This window comes from Nomascus leucogenys, chromosome 19 (genome assembly GCF_006542625.1).
Source record: "Nomascus leucogenys isolate Asia chromosome 19, Asia_NLE_v1, whole genome shotgun sequence".
NCBI lineage: Eukaryota > Metazoa > Chordata > Mammalia > Primates > Hylobatidae > Nomascus > Nomascus leucogenys.
Genome location: NC_044399.1, coordinates 37,440,409 through 37,462,140, shown reverse-complemented (window position 1 = coordinate 37,462,140; position 21,732 = coordinate 37,440,409). Strand labels below are relative to the sequence as shown.

The window sequence follows — 21,732 nt, the reverse complement described above, 5'->3', positions numbered from 1 at the left end:
CAGCAGTCCTCAAGCAAGGGTGCCAACCTGCAATTGATGCCAGGCCCCAGGGTTAAGATGAGCCATGAGGCCGGGCGCAGTGGCTCACGCCTGTAATCCCAGCACTTTGGGAGGCCGAGGCGGGCAGAACACAAGGTCAGGAGATCCAGACCATCCTGGCTAACACGGTGAAACCCTATCTCTACTAAAAATACAAAAATTTAGCCGGGCGTGGTGGTGGGCGCCTGTAGTCCCAGCTACTCAGGAGGCTGAGGCAGGAGAATGGCTTGAATCCGGGAGGTGGAGGTTGCAGTGAGCCGAGATTGTGCCACTGCACTCCAGCCTGGGTGACAGAGCGAGACTATGTCTCAAAAAAAAAAAAAAAAAAAAAAAAAAGATGAGCCATGAGACCTCTTTCATCACACACAATTTTATATTTGCCTGGCTGCCTGTCACTCACCGGTCTTTCAAAGTCTTAATGTTTCCGAAGCTATTGGCTATATCTTCCCCATACAGAATTTTTTTAAACTCCTTTTTTTCTTTTTGAGACAGTCTCACCCGTCACCCAGGCTGGAGTGCAATGGCATGATCTCGGCTCACTGCAACCTCCGCCTTCCAGATTCTCCTGCCTCAGCCTCCTGAGTAGCTGGGATTACACGTTCCCGCCAACACGCCCAGCTAATTTTTTTTTTTTTTTTTGAGACGGAGTCTCCCTCTGTCGCCCAGGCTGGAGTGCAGTGGTGCAATCTCCGCTCACTGCAAGCTCCGCCTCCTGGGTTCATGCCATTCTCCTGCCTCAGCCTCCCGAGTAGCTGGGACTACAGGCGCCCACCACCATGCCTGGCTAATTTTTTGTATTTTTTTAGTAGAGACGGGGTTTCACCGTGTTAGCCAGGATGGTCTGGATCTCCTGACCTCGTGATCCATCCGCCTCAGCCTCCCAAAGTGCTGGGATTACAGGCGTGAGCCATCACGCCTGGCCTAATTTTTGTATTTTTAGTAGAGAGGGGGTTTCACCATCTTGGCCAGGCTGGTCTCGAACTCCTGACCCCAGGTGATCCACCCATCTCAGCCTTAACTCCTTTTTTTTTATTTCCATTTTCAAATTCCCTAGTGTCCTCTCTTTCCCAAATCCATTTGCTGCTTTTCCTAATCTAGTCAGATCATAGATGTGGCACAAAGCATACAAAAATTTATTAAAATGTGGAAACTCTTTGACTCTGAAGCCACTTCAAATATAATTTGGCTGGATAGTGTCAAAATGTAATATCCTTTTTGAATTTTCTTTTTTTGTAAAACTGTCATAGCTGACTTTTGATATCTACAGCAAATTCTATCTGCACATGTAAGTATTCCACTTGGGGATTTATGTGACTGACTTCAGTCGCAAAGCACACACTCTTTTTGGAATCTCCCTTATGTTTATGACCCATCTCTGGGGCTCACACTACAGAAGACTCAATTTCTCTGTACAATTCCTTCTAAACACATCCGGCATCCTTGTTAACTCCAAAATGGCTACTGCTCTGGAAATCTTTGCTCCCAGATCAAATAGCAGGGAATGGTCTGGGTTGTTGTTGTACTGTAATGAAATTAGACTGAAGTGAATATAGCTTAAAATATGCATTCTGAGCGATGTGGAACTGTTATTCATATTGCTGGCACAGTGGGAGTGAAGTGAAAATGTGATAATATATGGGGGATGCTCTGAAAATTGTGAAGAGCGACGCAAATATGAAGTAGATATTTTCCCCCAAAATTGCCAAGAAGCGTTTCCTTTCTGAGGCCAGGACTTGGCGAATGCCAAGCACACGCGATTTGAGATGAGGACCACGGTAGTGATTCTTTGCTTTCTTGCCTCTCACTGCATCCTCTGCCAAGGCCAGAATAGTTAGGAGATGCCTGGCCAGCTGCTGGAAGCAAGTTGAGGACTCTGCATAGAAAGATGACATCACCCTTCAGCCTCAGTTTTCTTTCCAGGATGGCGTCTTCACAGAGCTGTGATGGAGGTGAAATGAGATTTTGTGGGGCAAAGTGCGTAAGCGCTGGGGTCATCATAGTAAGTGCTCAACAAATGGGAACTGTTGTTGGTCCTTTTTTTTTTTTGAGACAAAGTCTCGCTTTTGTCCCCCAGGCCAGAGTGCAATGGCATGATCTTGGCTCACTGCAACCTCTGCCTCCTGGGTTCAAGTGATTCTCCTGCCTCAGCCCCCCAAGTAGCTGGGATTACAGGCGCCTGCCACCACGCCTGGCTAATTTTTGTATTTTTTTTAGTTGAGACGGGGGTTTCACCATGTTGGCCAGGCTGGTCTCGAACTCCTGACCTCAGGTGATCCACCCTCCTTGGCCTCCCAAAAGTAGTGGGATTACAGGCGTGAGCCACACCGCACCAGGCCAATTGTTGGTCTTATTACCCTCCTCTCACTACTGACAGGGTAGGAAGGGGCCTCTCAGTCCCAGTCACTGGCTCTGGGCCTCAGCTCAGGCCAAAGACTTCCAAGGGCCCTTAAAAGGGCGGGAAACAGTATTTCTGGGTTGCTGGGAGAGTAGACCGGTCCTAATGCCGCTGTAATCATTAAAAGGGCAACGCAGATGGGCTGCCCGTCAGCGGCTTGAAAACCCATTTCTTTTAAGGGGAGTGGCTTCTGGGAAGTGTGTAAAGAACCTCCAGGCAGGGGCGGGACCAGAGGGCCACGTGCGTCAAAGAACAGTGGATATGCAAATATATATGAATATATTAATGAGCTCTCGGTTTCCCAGTGAATGGTAGGGCACAAGCCTGGACTGGCAGAGCAGGCTAGGGAAAAAGAGTAAATGAGAGGACCTTGAGGTTCAACCGAGTGTCTGAATGGAAACTAACTCCCGATAGACCATGCACAACATTTCTTCCACAGCACCCGAATCTCGAAGCCCCACTGGCATCAACTGTCAGTCCCTCACTAGGGCGGATGAAGGGGGAGGGCGTGGGAGATTCTTTTGGCTGCGGTAAGGAGCTCTGACTTTAGAAGCCAGAAGGTTCTTGCCAGCAATACTACCTTGTTTCACAGATGGGGAAACTGAGGCCTGACAAGTTAAGCCTCTTTTCCAAGGTCGCAGTGCTAGAGGCAGAAGAACTCAGTTTGGCAGGTTTTGTCTATTTTTGCTTTGTTTTCACTACTGCACATGGGCACCACTCTGGAGTGAAAAGGCAGCACCCTCAAAGGTGGCAGAGCTTGGTACATTACCAAACGTGTCGGACTGCCCACCAGGCTGGAGGTTTTAGAAAATATGTCCTAGGGGAAGATGGAAGGAGTCAGGGTGGCCGCCAGTAGAAGCAGGCAAGGACAAATTATCATAGACTTGTCTGGAATGTGTTGCTATATAAAACGTGACGAAGTGTTCCAGCTTCCCAGAGAACTGGTGCAGTGGAAATGAACAGGGAACAGAAGGGATTAGGGTTAGATTTAAGGCAGTACTTTCTCCCAGGGATGATAATGGGGCCCTTTATTCAGTGACCAAGGCAGGCTAGGGACTCATACCCCTCCCACTTCGGAGGCCTTTGGGAATCCATCTCCCTCCAGTCCCACATGGCCTGCTTGGAGGTCAGGAATGAATTAGATGACTTTGAAAAGTCCCCACTATTCAGGTAGGCGATCCTTTCCCTGGAGGGCCTCCTGGGCTCTTTGCTGAGGGTAAGGACAGCAGCCGCTCTGGCTCCAGGGCCCTGGGGGAGAAACAGCAGTCATGGCATCTCTCGCAACACGCTCCCTGCCAAATTGATTCAAATTGGCTTGGATATGAACATATGATTAAAGGAGCGGCGCGATTCATTTATCAGGAGAGATTAAAGAGCGGCATCTGCGCAGCCTAGCTGGGGGACAATTAAGGAGCAAATCGCTAAGTGTCTGTGCCACCAGGCAAGGGGGCGGAGGATGGGGGAAGGACAACTGGGATAATCTGCCAAGGAGACACGAAGACAAAAGAAGACCATTTAGGGGTCACTGCCTGCCACTGTCGTTTCTGGGCACAGACTGGGCACTATGGGGAGTCCCACAGGGGCACTGGTTCCCGCCCGTGCCTCTTATTCAGGAGTCAGAGCAATCCCGGGGATCTGCAGTTATAGAGGAGGATCTAGCAGGCTGGCTTTGAGCCTGGCAAAGGGCCAGATTTGCCTTCTGCAACATCTTAAGGACCAGAGGTACCATGAGCGTACAGGTAAGGTCAACAGCAGAGCTTTCAAGATACACCCAAAATAAAGATGGGCTTTGGTGGCCCTAAAGGCTCCTGGACTCCTCTGGGGCCAAGGGAATTGTCTCCTTCTCAGCTGAAACTTGGAGAGGCACTGGTCATGACAACGCACAGCCAGCCTGTGGCACGTTCTACCACCACCTCTCTTTCCCTGCCCCAAGACCTTTGCTTAAACTCTTCTCAATATGCCTTTCCCAGCAACTGTAACTGTAAGTGCTATTTTCAAGCCCCGGTCAAAATAGCAGCTCCTTTTAGAGGCTTTCCCAATCGTTCCCACCAAAGAGAGTATCTCCCTCCATAATATGTCCAAAGCAACTTCTTCGTCCTTGTTAGGTCTTATGTAATTATTTCCACATGGGTCTGCTCCAGCCCTCGTCCACAAACCCCTGGAGGATGGACACTATGATGTGTTCCTCTCTACCCACTCTAAGCTTATGCATACTAGCAGGTGCAGCATGTATTTTGTGTCTACCTCCCTCCACTTTATGAAGGAAGGGACCTTATCCATCACCAGCACCTAGAATGGGGCCTAGGCACAGCAGGCAGTCATGAAATATTTCTCAACTGTTAAGCAAATTAATATGTTTTCTGACTTGAACAAAGCTTTTTACCCCAGGCCGGGTTATTGGAGGTTGATGTTGGAGTTTCCAGTTAACCAGAGGCTTGACTCAGTATGAGTGAACAGATTTGGGAATTCATCTAAAGGTGGCAGGGAATTTGTCACACTAGTTCCTAGTAGAAACAGAAAGTGTACCACCTTATGTGAAAACAGGAATAAAAGATGAGAGTGACAGAACTGAACATAAGCTAGCAGCCTTTTTTTTTTTTTTTTTTTTTTTTTTTTTTTTGTAAAAAAAAGTAACAGGCCAGGCACAGTGGCTCACGCCTATAATCCTAGCACTTTGGGAGGTGAGGCAGGCAGATCACTTGAGGTCAGGAGTTCGAGACCAGCCTGCCCAACATGTCGAAACCCTGTCTCTATTAAAAATACAAAAATTAGCCAGGCGTGGTGGTACACGTCTGTTAAGTCCCACCTACTTGGGGGGTTGAGGCAGGAGAATCGCTTGAACCTCGGGAGGTAGAGGTTGCAGTGAGCTGAGATCATGCCACTGCATTCCAGCTTGGGCGACATAGCAAGACTCTGTCTCCAAAAGAAAAGAAGTAACTTCCCTTTTACTATTGTCTCCATCCTCTTCTCTGTTCTATCGTGGGGCAATGGAGGGGGCAGTCTCCATTCGAGATAGATCCACTTCACACTCTGTCCCATCCATTTTGGGGGAGACTTTTCTCCCTTCTTCCCTTTTGGACTCTTTCTGGATGGCTGACATTACCAGAGCCTCAGCACTTGGACTGTTTGCTATCTTTTCCCACCAATCTGTCCAAACTACTTTATTCATTCAGGGATTATAACTGGCCACATTACAGAATGAGAAGGTAGAAGGTAGAAGAGGAGGAGGGGTGTCATTTGTTTCTTGCCTTTCTGCATGAGCTGCCTCTTAGCTGTCAATGAAGGAACAAAGCATGGAGTGGGGCATGAAGACAGGGACTGAGCAGGGCAGAGACAGCATTCCCAACCTATTCACGTTGCCCTGTGGGCCCGAGCTAGTTCTGCCAAGTTTTGATCAAAAAGTCACCTTTAAAATGGCTAAAATTAAGCTTTTAAAAAATGTTCTAATGAGAAGGGCTTGAATCCAAAAAGAAAGATAATGAAAGAAAGAAAGAGAGAGAGAGGGAGAGGGAGAGGGAGGGAGGGAATGAGGAAGAGAGAAGAGAAGAGAAGAAGAGAAGAGAAGAGAAGAGAAGAGAAGAGAAGAGAAGAGAAGAGAAGAGAAGAGAAGAGAAATCTCTGTAATTGGTGAGATTTAACAATCAGAGGGACCTCAACATTCCCTTGTGGAGGCCAGGGAGGATGAGGCTTGCAGTCTCTGCTACCCTTGCTAACCTGAATCACAGTCCCTAGGCTCTTCACATAAAAGGTGGGGCTTGTGTCTTCCTCGGCCAATCCCCTCATCCCACTACCTCTGCCTGCCCCAAAATGAACTGCCGAGGCTCTTTAAGTGGCACTGGTCTGACACTTTGGGGAGCAGGCCAGAGACCAGGGTGACGCCCTCGCGGTCCCCATCAGAATCCTGCCTCTGCCCACCACCCCCAGGACCAATCTGGACTTTACCTGAGCCTGAAGGAATAGGCAGGAAAACTGGCGCAGCCAGGAGGAAAAGGGCCTTTATTTCCATACATCGGGTAAACAAGGGAGAGCACAGCCCAGTGAGTACAAACCAATTGCAGGAGAGAAGGGGGGGCGGCAGATGGGAGCAGCACCAGGCACTGCCCTTGGGCTCCCAAGTCTGGTGGAGTTCTCAGGGATAACCTTTTTAGGGTGGGGACTGGGACCTCCAGACCACATGGTGTTGTGTCTGGGATAAGTGTGTGGGGGCAGGAAGGTTGGAAGAAGAATGACACGGGCTCAGGACACAGAGTGAGGACTCATGTCTAATGAGCACCGGCCAAAACTTCCATCTTCATTTTTTCTGATCATAAGCCCTCAACCCCAAGCCTTCCCTCTCAAGTTGAGTTTATGGTCCAGACCACCTGGACAGAGCAGGAGGGAGGCAGGGCTTGGATCAGCCCTGAACTGCTGTAGTTGGAATGGGTTTATCTTAAATAGGTCATTGCACATAACATGCTGAGACAAAGAGCGTGGGGTGGGGGCTGGAGGTGCGGATGGTCCACACACACGTCTTCGTAGGCTTGCTCAACCCAGCCCAGCAGCACCGGAGAGCCCCTCCCCACCTCATTCTTAAGAACCTGGACCCGGCTCTCCTCACCAGCGTCTCCAGCTGCACAGAGAAAGGACTGCTCTCTGAAGGGTGAAGATGGAGATGACATTCCCGTCATTCTTGGGAGCCCCAGCTACCACTGCAGCCCCTCCCACTCTCAGGGATGCAGCTGTGTTGGAGAGGTTGGGTATTTAAATTAAAAAGTAGAAAGACAGCAGGCACCAAGAAGAGAGAGCCCCCACCCCACACGAGAGGGAAGGCACTGCTTCTCCTCCCCCAATCCTCCCCATGGACCCAGCAACCTAGAGTGTCCCAGTAGGCAACCTGTCCACCGTCCCTGAGCAGAGAGCTGAGAGGGAGGTCAAAGTGCTGGCTCCATGCAGTGCCAGGCCACCTGCCACTTCCCCCCCTGTACCCAGGGTAGAAGCCAAGAGTCTGGCATTTTGAGACAGAGAGGAGCAAAAAGTTCTCTTCAGAAACTCCTCTTTCCCCCACCTCTTCCACGTGGAGACACCAGACACCCATAGCCTGGAAAGTCCCCCTGACAGAAGAAGGTCAGGGTGTTTCCCATGCAGATCAGCAGTCGCGTGGGGGAGACCGGTGCCCCAGCACTTCCTGGGAGAGATGCCCAGGCAGCCACAGGCCGTGGGGTGAGAGGGCTGCGAACCACTCCCCTGGGCTATGCACTGGTCTCCGTCAGCTTGGCCTCTGTGTCGCTGTCACTCAGATAGCTGTGGGAGTATCGGGGTCTGGAGGTGTTGTCGAGAGGGTCGTGCTCATCATCTGACCGATCAGGGGCAAGGGACTTCCAGTAGCTGGTGGGGCTGCAGGGACAGAGGAATAAGGTTAGGGACAAATGACACTCCTACCATTAAGCACCCACGCCTTTGGTTCTGGAGGCCCACAAAGCTGCGTCAGAGCTCTCCCCAAAAGCCAAACATTGTTAAGTAAAAACCTTCCTTGGCTTACAAAGTGGTAAGAGGAAGGAGACTCTGGAAGCTTTTAAAGCTCCGAGGAAAGGGATGCTGAGAGCAGTGAGTCTTGGACTCGAGCGTGTATAAGAACCTGATGCAGGCTCCTGGGCCCTTCCTCTTAGAAACCTTGAATCGCTGGCTCTTGGGTACAACCCGGCAATTCTGCATTTTCAGTCCTTCCCCAGAAGGCTCTGGAGCAGGCAGTCCATGAACCACATTGGCCTGGAGACTGCAGGTCTGGTGATTACAACTTGTCTAGGGTAGGGGCTCTCTTAGGCGAGTGATTCCTAAAAAGATGCCTTCTGAGAAGGAGGCACTTTCCCTGCCAAATACTCCCAGATCTGAACCCTTTCCCCTAATGATGGCTCCCTGAGGCCTGTGAGAATTTTTACCTTTGACCATGCCATCATCTACTAACAAGAAATGGAGGCTCAGGAAGCAGAGGCTGGGAAGACCTGTTTCAGGGTGGCCCAAGGGGAAAAGCCCCTTTCTTGTACAATAACATAACTCAGAGTCTTCATCAGGCCACTGGCTCTGGAGGCCTCCAGCTATCCCAGATGTGAAGAGGCCTCTTACCCCGGATGAAGCAGGATCATGGCACTGAATAGGGAAGAGGGGACCTCATCTCACAGCTCCATTCACCTTCTCTTTTCTTTCTCCCAAAGCCTTGGGGCCACCTTTCCCCTACTCCTCCTGCCTCCACTGCCTCCGTCAGTTCAAGTGCACTCTCGTTTCAACACCACTGGAGAAAACACAGCCCAGTGTGGCTCCTCTCCTACTGGTGCCCCACACTCAGCGTGGTCCCTGGAGCTGCAGCCCTGCCTCCAGATCCTAGAGTTTCAACTTGGGCAAGCAGGAGTTCCATGTTCCCTGCTGCCTACAATTCTGACTTAAGCTGAAAAGGGACCTTTGTTTACTAGCCCTTTTAAAGTTCTATCCCCAAACCAAAAGAGGAAGGTCAACGTTCTGCAGAAAGAACCACCTTCTTAGCTTTTCCCAAGGTGGCAGTGACAGATGCAGAGGGCAAGATTTGGTCACTGAGTACTCCTATGTGTAAGACACGGCCTAGGTGTGTGAGATAGGCTATCTTACTCTTCACAATAACCCTATGAAATATTACGAGGAAGCCGGTCCAAAGAGATGAAAGGATCTTCCCCAAGGCCACACAGCCAGTATGTAAACTTGAATCTGGGACTCTTAGACCTCAAAGACTTTGGATGACTTCACCCTGCCACTCGATTGGATGACCTGAGATTAAAAAAAAAAAAAAAAAAAGACCAAACCTGAATTCTCCTGCTGGCTTGGGCGAGTGCCCAGGGGTTATGTAAAGAGAGGTCGGTCTCTATCCCTGGGGGAAAGGAAAAGACTGATAGAATACATGTTCAATTATGCAAAATGGTTCAGGAATGGGGCAGTCTGGTTAATAGTTATCGTATTTCTCATGAGTGAATTACCATTTTTAAAGGAATCAGGATAGCACAAAACACATTTAATACAAACTAGACTGAACATAAATGAGTCTTACTTTGATAGGCCAAAGGCACTTAAGGACTCTGGGGGGTTTCTAGGACAAAATTATAAAGCTCACTGATGACTATGCAATATAGAAAAAAATTGGGGTTATTTGAGCTTTGGGGTTGTTTGAATTCTAAATTAGTGGGAGCCTGGTTTGGTTCTCATTTTTTACATAGAATTTCTGGGCACTCAGGGCTAGGGTCTGCCGTTAGGCTAAGGAGTGCCTGGCTTTGTGGAAAGACAGTGGGGTTACTTTGTGAGCAGAGGGGGGCCAGGCAGATGCCAGGGCTGGAATCCAGATGCAAATGAGGTGCTGCTGGTGAGCTCAGAGGCGCTTTAAATTGCTGAATCAGGGCCCCTCTGGTCCTTTCCATTGCCTCACCTCTTTTTAAGGTGGGGGCTCCAGTCCCCAAGCCCACATTCCTGTGCCTGCTAGGCAGACACCTGGATAAATGACAGCCGGGTTTCCATACTGTTTCATCAAGACGCTGGGCAGTGGCAGAAGCTGCCGGGGAGGTGGTAAACTCCATGTCTCTCTCTGCCTTGGGCTGCGGACCCACGAGATTGCCCTTGCCTGTAGCTTGGGTGACCTTTAGCCATTCTTAGTGGCTTCCACTGCTCCAGCCATCAGGGAGTCAACAGCAGGCCGCTGCCTTCCTCTCCAGGGCAAGAGTCAGGGCTGGCAATTTGAACATTTTAACCAAATTGTTTAAAAAAGTCTTCCTCCCCACAAGCCGGTGTCTCCTGCTCAGTGCTGTCACAAACAATTTGGTACATAAGCTAATTCCTGCCAGGCAAGCCCAGGGCGGCAGCTCCCCTCCCCTTGACTTTGCTACAGAAGCTGCGCTCCTGTTGCAAATTCTTGCTGGTCCTTATCACCAGATGGGAAGCTAAGTGACTGCTCCATCCCATGCCCCCGCCCCAAAGCCAGTTGATGCTGAGTGCCACCGAGGTCCTCCCTCCCCTGGCCTTCTCCCTGTGGCTCCGTGTTGGTTGGCTAGGTTCTGGCTTGGTGCCACTCTACCAACAGTGAATCCAATCCTCCTTGGAGGGGATGGTATATATGGCATCAGGACTACTCCAGCTTTCCTGGTGGAAAAGAGGAACTGCGCTGGTGGCTGGTGGAAGAAACAGGCTTTTGGTCTTTTTGTTATTGCTGGTTGTGGGGTCAAGGGTGATGGTGGGCTGAGGGCATTGGGATCTGAAATCTGCCAGTTGCCAGTGTGGGATGGCCCAGCTTTAGGCCCATGTCCATCTGGGGGTAGAGGCGCAGTGTGCAAAAAGGCCTGGCCCTCTTTGCTTTCCAAACTTCTCTCCTGGGTCCATCAGCTGACTTCCTGCCCTAGGGGTGTGGGGCACTTAGCAGGGCTGCTAAGAGGAAGGCTGAGATGCCTGATCAAATATTTTGACTCTTTTTTTTTTTTTTGAGATGGAGTCTGGCTCTGTCGCCCAGGCTAGAATGCAGTGGTGCGATCTCGGTTCATTGCAACCTCCAAGCCTCCCGGGTTCAAGCGATTCTCCTGCCTCTGCCTCCCAAGTAGCTGGGACTATAGGCATGCGCCACCACGCCCGGCTAATTTTTGTATTTTTAGTAAAGACGGGGTTTCACCATCTTGGCCAGGCTGGTCTCAACTCCTGACCTCAAGTGATCCATCTGCCTCAGCCTCCCAAAGTGCTGGGATTACAGGTGTGAATAACCACGCTCGGCTGACTCTTGTCTTACTGTGGAGCCAACACTGGTTCCTTAGTACAACAGAGATGCTTCCTGTTCCTCCCAGAGCACCCAGTAACCATCTGCTGCATGGGGGAAGTGACAGAGCAGGGCTGAGCCATTCCACTTGCTCCATTCCTTAAAAGGTCTTACATCAGTCCGTTTGGTATAATCCATTCAAAGTCAGCCTAGGTGTCCAGCCACTCCACAGCACAAGCATGCGACAGGTGTGTTAGTTCATGCATCTGGGAGACAAATGTCTGTGCCCCAGGGGGCTGCACTCAGGGGACATACCTCCTGGGAAGCAGCAAGCTTGCCCTGGGAGGGCAGCATGACAAAAACAGCTTCACATAAGCAGGGTGATCTAAAATGTCACCGCCCACCAGGGAAACTGGCAACAATGGGATTCCAATGAGTCAGGCTCTGCCCTTCTTCCATGGTGGGGGTGTGGGCATAAAGGGCCTAACTGCTAGATCTCCCTCCCCACAGGGAGAAGAGCTGGGGGAGGCAGGAGAGCCAGGAGGAGGCTGTCACTCAGTAGCTGCTAATTTCTATTCATTAGAACTTTACAAGATGAGTAGAACCGAGGTGATGCCCATGTGTGGGCCTTTGGTGGGAGGGCTGGGGAGCGAGTCAGGCATCTCCTGGGTCTGCTGTAGGGTGTGGCGCCGTGTGGGCTGTAGCCCTGGGAGCCTTGTACTCCTAGGCTTGAGATCTATGCCAGAGAGGAAGGTAGCTTTGTGGGGGCGGGGTAGGGGAGGGAGAGCTAAGCAAAAGGCCCAATAATAGCTTAGGGCCACTGATGTGCACCAACCACAGCTGGGGTATCAGCTTGGGACCTTTCCTGGCCCCAGCCTGTTGGGGGCCATGAACGAAAGCTCCTAAATGGGTGCTGCTGGGCACACACAACAAACATGTTGCTGAAGTGCTCTGCACTGGCTGCGTGGAGGAGTGGGTAAGGGCAAGAGTGCTGGAGTTGGGCAGACCCCATTCAGACCCTGGCAACAACCCTTCTCAGCTGTGCGTGACCACATGGCAAGTGACTTAACCTCTCCAAGCCTCAGCTTCATCTTCTATGAAACAGGGCTAATCAGACTTTTGTTACGGAGTTACCGTGAGAGATAAGTGACCAAAGTGTGGAAGGTATGAAGGACAGTCCCTGGTTCAGGGTCAGGACTTGTAAGTGGGAGCTATGACATCACCAGCGAGTTCAGCTGACAGGGCTCAGGGCTCAGGATGACTGACCAGCTTGGCTGGCCCCTGCTCATTAAGGCAGCCAGGAGGCTCTCCGAGCCCAGGCATGCCCAAGAGGAGTGCGGGTGGGCCCTAGGGTGGCGGCCTGAGGGACAGGGAGCACGTTAGTTCACACCGGGTGCGACACGCCATGCTGAACCCAGGCCAGGTGCCACCTACTGCGCTAGTCGCTCTCCGGCCGGTACAGGTACCGCATCATCAGGCTGTCCACCTCTTTCTTGCGCTTCTTTTCCTCCTTCCTCGACGGCCGGTGTGTCTGCCCAGTTTCTTCACTTTCTGCAGCTGGGCCCTTCTTCACACTGGAGCGGCTGTGGCTGGAGACGGTCGAGCCGCTGGATGACGACGAGGAGGACTCAGACTCCGTCTCCGTTCTCTTTCTTCTTGACTTGGACTTCTTGCTCTTCCGAGAGCGCCCCTTCTTCCGCCTCTTGTGCTCCGAGGAAGCTTCAGAGCTGGAGCTGGAGCTGGAGCTGCTCCTTCTGCTCCTTCGCCGGCTCCGGCTCTTCCGGCCGCTGCGGGACCGGGACACATCAGCAGCAGAGGCGGAGCGGCGGATGCTAGCAGCTCGCTCCGGGGGGTCCAGTTGCGCGCTGCGGGCACTTTGGATGCTCTTCCTGTCATCCTCGTCGGAGTCGGGCTCCAGGCTGCTCCGCTGGAATGGAACAGGCTTGTAGCTCAAGACCTCGTTGATGGCAGCCTCCAGGTCTGGGTCCAGGTAGGAGTGACGGCTGACGGAGCGGACGCTGGAGGTGGGAGGCTCATCCACGGCTGAAGCAGAGCTGCGTGGCCGGGGTGGCACCGACAGACTGCGGGCCAGCGACGGGTGGCTGTACTGCGAGCAGGCCTCGCTCAGGGCCACACTGGCTCCATCATCCCACTCCTCTATGCAGCTCCGGCCCAGGGACAGGCGAGAATCAGGGCTCTCCCGGCCTCGGCCAGAGGCCCGGCTCAGGGAAGGGCTGAGCGTCCTGGAGAGGCTGTCGAGCCGGGAGGTGCTGCGGCGGGAACCGGGCGAGCCCGACAGCGAGAAGCTCAGGGAAGAGCCAGCCCTGTCCTCGCCAGAGCCCCGCCGCGTGGCCGAGGAGGCCCGGCTGGCCGGTGCAGAGACGGTGGAGGCCCGGCTGAAGTCGGAGTCCCACCGCTTCTGCGGCCCCCGGCCAGCGCGCCCCCCGGTCCCCGAGAGGGCGGAGCCGCACTCCTCCGGCTCCTCGGACTTCCTGCCTGGGCCTGGCTCCTCCCTGGGGCCGACATGGGCCTTCCTAGGGGGCCTCTCGGGGGAGGCTGCCCGCTCGCTCAGGGAGGTGAAGAGCGAATCCGCGTCCCCGGTGCCCCCGATGGAGTCCTTCAGGGTGAGCCGCTTCCGATAGCTTAGGGAGCTCACCACGGAGGACGGCCTCTCCTCCACCCCCGGGGCCTCCTTAGAGAGGCTGTGGAGGGCCGTTCCGAGGGAGGATGCGAGAGCCAGCCGTGGATGAGGGCAGCAGGGAGAGAGGGAGGTTGAGAGAGAGAGAGGAACAAGTATTAAACCCAGAGAATAAAGACACAGGGGGAGGGAGGCGAAAGGAGGAGAAAACGGCAGCAGCCCTGGCAAAGTGGTGGTGAGAGCGTCGGAGGAAATGAAGCAAAATAATTTGCATCAGTGAAAATAGCTTCATGGAGAATGTCATATAAATTAGACTATTGTTCTATTTCATCACTTTTCCCCTCTAAACGTTTAGTTCAATTTATTTCATTGTCAACTACCTGGAGCCTCGTGCCACGCCGTGGTGAACCACGGCAGTGGGGCGGGGAAGCCGGCATTATCTGCAATAACAAAATGTTGTTTGGCCGAATAAATTAAACCAATTAGAGGGGGCTGCTGGGTGCTTCTGGTGAGGGGCCAGGCTTGGGGAAGGGGCCCTGGGGGAGCTGGAGAAGGGAGGGAGAGATGTTACTTTTTCTACCCAGTCTACCTGCTGTCTCTGGGAGATGATGAGGAAGGGTGTCTCCTGGAGGATCAGGATGGGCTTGAGTTGGGGGCTGGGATTCTATGTTGTGGGGGGAGCAGAGATATGGCTTTGTGGGGCGGTGGGGGGGGCGAGGGCTGTTCTTTCTCCCTGCTGCCACACTGGCCAGTAGGAAAGAGATGGGGAAGGGGAAGCTCTGGATTCCAGGGGTAGCTGTCTGTATGATCGGAGGACTATGACTGGCTAGAAAACAGGGGAGCACATTCCCCCAGTGGATGGGTATTAGGAGGAAAGAAGTGGGGACAGTGAAGAGATTAGAGGAAGGAGAGAATGGGCAGAAAAAGACAGAAATGTGCCTGTAACTGGGTCAAGAATCACTGGAACTGGTGCCTCTTCTGCTGTTATTCACAGTAAGATGTCAGAGATCCAGAGCTGGACAGGGCTGTGGGATCAAGAGTCCCCTGTGCCCCATCCCGGTTTTGATTCCAAGGGTCTGAACTATCAGGAAGCTTGATCAACATTTGTTGAATGAATAAGTGGAGGTGACATTTAACTTACATCAAACCAAAGCCTGGAGCCTAATGGGAAAATATTCCCTGGAAAAAATAACGGCGACGCAGCCCTGGCTAAGAAGAAACCTCCTGTGCCCATGCACATGCCAGGAGCATGCCCGGGCCGCAGTCACAAATGCCAGGCAAGAGGCAGGCCTGCCCTCATGGGATCCAGGCGCTACTTGTCCATTCCTTGTGGCACAAGGTGGCTTTTCCTCCCAGCTCAAGGCCATATGCTCACCTGGAACTCTTTAAGCTGCCATCATCAGAAGCTGCCTTGGAAGGTCCCTTGTTTTTTGACAACCAGGACTTGACCCCGTCGACACGGTCCTCCAGCTCCGAGTCCACATCCGAGTCTCCCTCACTGTAGGGATGAGGAGCAGAAAGGTAGGCAAGGCCAGGCAAGGGATGGGCACCTGCTGCCCACGAGGGGAGCAGATGGGGATGCAGTGAGTGTCTTAGGCAGGGGGGATGTGGGCAGCATGCGCGTCGGTGAGTCAGCGGGGTGGGGGGGGGAATGAGAGAGGTTAGACAGAGCACACCATTCACAAGGAGCCTGTCCCCACTCAGCAGCCACACTGTGTGACAACCACCAAGAAGACCCTCAGGAGCATGGAGGCAGCTCCCAAGCCAGTTATCTGTGACAGGCCACTGTTCAGCTGACCAATCGAAGGAGAATGACTTAAAGACCATCCACTCATCAATTTTAGCTAAATGGCTTTGAGCTAAAAAGAGGAGCCCTGGGTCCTTCAGTGACTCCCTGAGGCCTACTCTGCTGTTTCTTGTCTGCCATTCCTCAGATTGTGGCTATAGCTGCTGTCAATTTCCATGCCTTTGTTACAAGAGCTGGGCTGCCAGCCACAGAGCAGAAGAGAAGGGCTTCATAGGATTTGGAGTTAGCTTGAACCTGGAGGTCTCCTTAGTGGATGGCAGCACCAACCTGGGCTCTAGGTTAAGGAGGCCCAGGCCACATCCCAGATCCACCCTGTGGCTTCTCTGGCTCTTAAGAGACAGAGAAAGGAAAAGGGGCGGGGGGCATCGGCATTTCCAGAGGACTAGCAACAGTTTCAGTATCTAAATTGTCCCTGGAGACCCAGTTGGGCTCAGAAAGTCCCAGACCAGAGCCCTGTCGCTCAAGATCTCCTCTTCCGTCCTCAGGTAGCCCCCAGCCCGTGCTCACAAGTGCTTCATCTGGCAGAGCTGACCTTAGCACTTGCAAGAAAGCCCAAAGGAGTCCAATTCTGAGGCTGGAGTCATGGCCACCCCCTCACGAAGCAGCTGGGCTTGGAGATAGCTTCTGAGTAAGATTTTTTCTAAAATTCTGCAGAACGTCTGCTCACCAAGTTGCCCTGCTATGGATAGGCTAGGGTTTCTCCTTGATATAAATTTCCTTTCCTCTGTGTCAACAGGAATGGCTCCATTCCTGAATTATGTTCTTAAATAAATAGCCACACAGGCAAGTGTGCATACATGTGCACACACACACAAAACCAGCAGACTGTTCTGGGGGCCACGAGAGAGCCCAGCTCATAGAGAGGGGAATAAAGAGGCATATTTTATGGGCTTCCATCAAATACAGAATTAAAGACGAGGCTGGCTGATGCCCCGGGTAAACAGGAGTTTAGCAGACAACCTCGAAACTGCTAATGCAAGCCCTGTGCCCGTCCGAGCCTGGCAGATTTACTGTGGTGCATGGGCCCCATGGAACGCCAATACCACCTGATTTATACACCTGTGCAAAAAACCTCCCTCTCTAGCTTCACAGCCTATAATTTATCACCACCGTTCATAACCATATTGATTGCCTTTAGAAAGGAGGTGCTGTATGCATCGCAAAATCTATGTCTACATGTTAAAAGCGTTTCTGTATAAATCTCCCTTAATACCGTGCTGTTTACTGCTTTCATTAAGGTTATGGCAATAACAACTGTATCTCTAAGTAAATCGAAACATTATTTCTCTGCCTGCCTTAGTGCGCTGGGCTCAATAACTTGCAGCTGGGGCCCAGAGCTGCTGAGGAAGGAGCCACACCACCTCTCTGCCATCAGCCACAACCTGGTTAGAGCTGCACGTCCCCATGCGTCTATGTGAGGATGCACCAGTGTGGTGGGTGCACGCACCAGTGTGTGTGAGTGTGTGTGCATGCGCGGTGCACCTGTGTGTGTGCCTGCCTGGCAGTGGTTTAGAATATGATCTTAAATGAGCATTTTATCAGCCCTTGAAGCTCTTGCCACCGAAGGATGATGGGGTTGAAACACACAGGGGACAGACAGTTGTGGGCCCAGAATATGAATTTTCCTCCTTACATTCAGAACAGTGGATGGGTTGCAAAGCTGGCCTGCCTGCCCTTGCCTTCCCTTTAGTTGCAAGCATCTAGAAGACGTTCTTTTCCTTAAATAATCAGGCCCGTAAACAAACTCCAGGGGCAGGCAGGCTCAGGGGCAGTTGAAATTTTAAATGGTCAGAATTAAACCTCACGTCAAATACAATTTATGTCCGGGCTCATGTGCTATTAGTTAACTGGGAGCCGAATCGCGGGGGAACAAACAAACGGAGACAGAACGGCGGGGGATATTAATTGTGTGTGACAACCAGGCTCCGGCGGCCCTCTATCACTGTTACACACTATTACATTTATCATTAGCTCTCACTGAGTCCTGTGTGCTGCCACCAGCCCATCCTGGCCAGGGGAGGAGGCCCATCAGGCAAGAGAGAGTGGGGGAAGAAACCCAATGCCATGCTAAAAAAACGACCGCCAAAAAACAACCCTGTCGAACTTGATGGAGGATCAGCCCACTCTGCCTGAAGGCCTGCGCATCTGCATCCGCTGTCCAGCTCCCACCCAGAAAGCGGGAAAAGAGAGGACTGGATTTCCTGGGCTTCCCGCCACCCGACAGCACCAGCACAAGTGCCCGCTGGGGCCTCCCTCTGCCCACGGTACCGCAGGGAGTAAAGTAAACACATCTGGCTGTGTTCTCTTCCCCCGCCACGGCGAGCAGCCCATGATTAGCTGCCTGAATGCTTTCTCTAAACAAGAAACTGGGAGAGGCCCCTCACCTTCTACCCTTGTCTGCCAAGAGAAGGTGGTGGACCTTTAAAGATGAAACACGCCCGCTTCTTTCAGGCAGCTCAGGCTCCCAAGGAGCCCAAGGATGTGGACAGATCCAGCCCAAACAGACTTTGCCCCCCAGAGAAATAGGCCAGGGAGGTGGCCACACTTGGTTTTTGAGGGAGGAACGTGCTGGAGCTCAGGAAGGTAAACTTCTCAAATAGGCTGCACTTTCCTTTCTGCAGGAGCCCCCCGATCCTGCCCACCGAGGGTGCACGGGCCAGCCCCAGCCTTCTGGGGAGCACACCTCATTGCCTGCTCCCTGCCTCCCCCGAGGATAGAGTCAGCGTGTTAGCGTTAGAGACCAGTGAGGTGGGACTGCGGGGAGGCTGTATCCACATGCTGCGTGCAGCGGCCCCGGGGTGGGAGCCAGTGTTAGGGTGGTTAGACACCCGCGAGGACAGGCAGAGAGCACATGCGCTCCAGTCCTCACTGTTTATTCTTTCTTTTCTGATACTTTGTCACCATGTCCTGTAAACTGGAAATAGAAGGAAAACGGTGGGCAAGGGGTCCAGAGGAAACAGATGAAATCAATGGGCAACTCAAGGTGGACCCCTTAGCTGAAGACCTCTCTTCCCTCAGCAAGTGCCAGCTCTGGCTGGCTGAGACCAGGTAGGGGGATGCGTGATGGCACTGTCCTCAAAACCTGATGCAGGCTGCCCCTGGCACCTCTCCCCTGCCCCAAAGCAGCAGGCTCCCTGCTGCCCCAGACCTGCCTGCAGGATGGGCCCCAGCCCTAAGGCGGGAAGGGGGCAGGTCTAGGGTCCGCCTAGGGCAGCCTTGGGAGCTTCTCCACGGCCTGGCACCACCCCGCACTGCCGGCCTTCCTTCCTCGTGACTGTCTCCTCAGCCTAAGACTACAAATCTCTTTCTCTCCAAACCATTCCCTGGGTGGGTTTTATGAGAAAATCTCTGGCATAGTAACAAGGCACCACAGCCTTTAAATCTCTGCTCTCCCCAGAGTGGGGCAGGTGCCATCGGAAATGCAGCTAAACGGGGGAATAACTCATCCTGAGTGGGCAGAGCTGGAGGGTCTGGTCCTGGAGAGGGGAGACTGGCTGGGTGGCCTCAATCAGGGTGCACCTGTCTCACCCTCTGCCCCTGAAGGACAGGCTGTGCTGGGGTCTGGCAGTAAAGGGAGGGTGGGTTGGCGGCTTGCTCATGGGGAGGCAGAGGTTGCAACTGTTCTACCTGGTGGGCTGGTTCCAGAGGCAGTCAAAAGGGCCTCCGTGCTGGCTGCAGATGCCCCAGAGGCCACTTCTCACCTGTTGATGAGGTCCTCATTCTCATCACTCTCCATCTCATCCTCGATGGCAGCCTGCAGGTCCCCGATGCGCTTGAATGCCAGCTTTAGGTCAGCCTGCAGGCTCTGGTTAGCAGCCTCCAGGCTTTCTAGATCCATCTCCTAGGAGGAAGGGGGCAGCCCAGTTTGCAGGAGGGCTAGCTTCTCTCCTAGATGCCCAGAAGAAGCCTGCTTCAAATCCTTTCCGGTCATGGGGGTGCTACCCGAGGGCTGACACAGGCTTCCAGAGCCTTTTCCGCTCTGTTGCTGCTGGGCTGTGGGGTCCAAGCCTCACCTGAGGGAGCCTCCAGTGCCGTTGGCTTCCTGGCCTGCCCTCTTGATATGCTCCTCCTCCCTCCCATTCTCTGACTCGTGTGCAGTTTCTTTGCACCCTATCCCCAACCAGGCCAGAGTGAGGCATGCACTCAGCAGCTAGTCAGGGGGCTGCCATGTGGGCCCCGTGGGGGACAGGGGGCATTACCAGTTCGTGCTTCTTGCGGCTCGCCTCAGCCTCCTTCCTGGCGAGCTCGCCCATCTCTTCCTTGGTGTCCCGGAGCTGCCTCTGTAGCCGCTTGTTGTGTTCCTTCTCCCGGTTCTCGGCTGCGATGCGCTGATCCCGCTCCTCAGTCAGCTTCTCCATGTTTTCCTTGAGACGGCTAGCCAGGCTCTGGATAGGTAGGTGGGGAAGAAAGACACAGCAGGTAGGCCCATCAGCCAGGCAGAGGGTGGTGTGGCAGAGCTCTGGGTCAGGAGGCCTGGGGTCGAGCTCTGGCTCCACCATTCATTGGCTACCTGGGCAAGCAATCCCAAAGCTTCCCTTGCTTTTCTGTAAAATGTGGGGAGAATAACACCTAACCCCCAGGGGTCTTCTGAGGATAAGGTAATGAATGTGAATGCACTTTGAAAGATGAAAGGTGCTATTATCATTATTACTACACCAAGACTGAGGGAGTGTTCTGGGTACAGCCTGTGGGCCTGTCGGTATTGGCACTGCATGTAGAGTCCTCTCAGGTCAGCAGGGCTTCCTGCAGGGACTCTGAACCCAGAGGCCCCAAAAGCTAGATCCTGTGCTCAGAGGTAAATGGCTTTGCTGGAGTTCCGAATTAGGAGAGACTAAACAATCATCAGATTCCAAGCAGAGAGCATCTCTCTAAGCCTAATGAATCTCCTGCCAGGCAGTGGGATGCTGAGCAAAAAATGACCTGGAGAGAGGGGCTGAATGTGAGGGAAGAACCCCGCATCTGCTTGTAATCCTGGTTCTACCTCTGACTGGGCCCCCAGCCTCTATATCCCTAAAATAACACAGCCAGGCTGCAGGATTGGGCCGTTCGTGTTTAACATCCTATGAGTCTAAACCACAAAACTCTCTGAGCAGAAGGGAACCTGAGGGATAGAGGTGCGGGAAGGCACTAGGCCCAGGAGAAAAGGAGACAAGTCCTGTGGGTCTGTCCTGTGTCCACCAGACCAATGGCCTCTTCTGTCCCTTCACAGCTTTGTGACCTTCGGCAACCTACTTAACCCTTCCTGTATGTAAAATGGGGATCAAAATATTATCAGCCAGCCTGGGGTTGGGGTGGGCAGAAAATAAATTCTTAAGTTTCCCCTAACTCTCTCCAGCTCTCCTGAGGACTGTGACCCCACCTTGGGAGGGTCACTTGTGCTCTCTTCCTGTGTCCAGGTTATTAATGCCCTCTAGATGACCACCTGTTTCTGTCCCTACCTAAGTGCCTGCTCCATGGACTGCGAGCTGATGGAGGAGGTGACAGGGCTGCGCCTCAACCACCACACTCATCAACACAGGGCCCAGGCAGAACCAACGGTGTGGAGACAAAGGCTTATAAACTCAAGGAGAACTTAAAATTAAGGCGAGAGGGATGTAAACCCAGGAGATAATCCTTTCTGCCTCTCTCTTGCTATCTGCTCTGCCAGAGATAGAAGGGGCTGGCCCATACTGGCTTTGGGAGACCGAAAGAAAAAGGATTGCTCCAGCATGGTGGCTCATGCCTGTAATCCCAACACTTTGGGAGGCTGGGCTCGATTGTTCGAGCCCAGAAGTTCAAGATCAGTCTGGGCAACAAGGCAAAACCCCGTCTCTGCAAAAAATACGAAAATTAGCCAGGCATGGTGGCACATGCCTGTGGTCCCAGCTACCCAGGAGGCTGAGGCAGGAGGATGGGAGGATTGCTTGAGCCCAGGAGATCAAGGCTACAGTGAGCCATGATTACGTCACTGCACTACAGCCTGGGCAACAGAGCGAGACCCTGTCTCAAAACAAAACAAAAAAAAAAAGGAGAAGAAGAGAGAATGAACCTTATAATAAAGGGAGAGGAAAATGGGATGGGAAGAGGATAAGAAAGAGAAATAAGATTGGGGAGAGGAAAAAATATAAAATATTTCACACCTATAA

At 52.7% G+C, this 21,732-nt stretch overlaps 2 protein-coding genes across 14 annotated transcripts in view; both read right to left on the bottom strand.

Moving 5' to 3' along the window:
* Positions 1-6,411: 6,411 nt before the first annotated feature.
* Positions 6,412-7,649, bottom strand: TIAF1 (TGFB1-induced anti-apoptotic factor 1). The gene is given in 2 exon segments (XM_012503495.2): positions 6,412-6,942; positions 6,945-7,649. Coding segments are annotated over 2 exon segments (351 nt in total). The 5' UTR covers positions 7,102-7,649; the 3' UTR covers positions 6,412-6,748.
* The window catches only part of MYO18A (myosin XVIIIA), a 123,775-nt gene continuing 108,456 nt past the window's right edge, over positions 6,414-21,732 (bottom strand). For 7 of the 13 annotated variants that reach the window (XM_030799392.1, XM_030799391.1, XM_030799395.1 and 4 more), the window contains 6 exons: positions 19,807-19,992; positions 19,309-19,448; positions 18,477-18,521; positions 15,176-15,298; positions 12,597-13,864; positions 7,725-7,807 (listed from right to left, as the gene is read on the bottom strand). In XM_030799392.1, coding sequence (XP_030655252.1) covers positions 12,601-13,864; positions 15,176-15,298; positions 18,477-18,521; positions 19,309-19,448; positions 19,807-19,992 — 1,758 coding nt within the window. In that variant the 3' untranslated portion in view covers positions 7,725-7,807; positions 12,597-12,600. Of the gene's footprint in view, positions 7,808-12,596; positions 13,865-15,175; positions 15,299-18,476; positions 18,522-19,308; positions 19,449-19,806; positions 19,993-21,732 lie in introns of all 13 variants that reach the window. The other 6 variants (XM_030799401.1, XM_030799404.1, XM_030799399.1 and 3 more) reach the window with 5 other exon arrangements.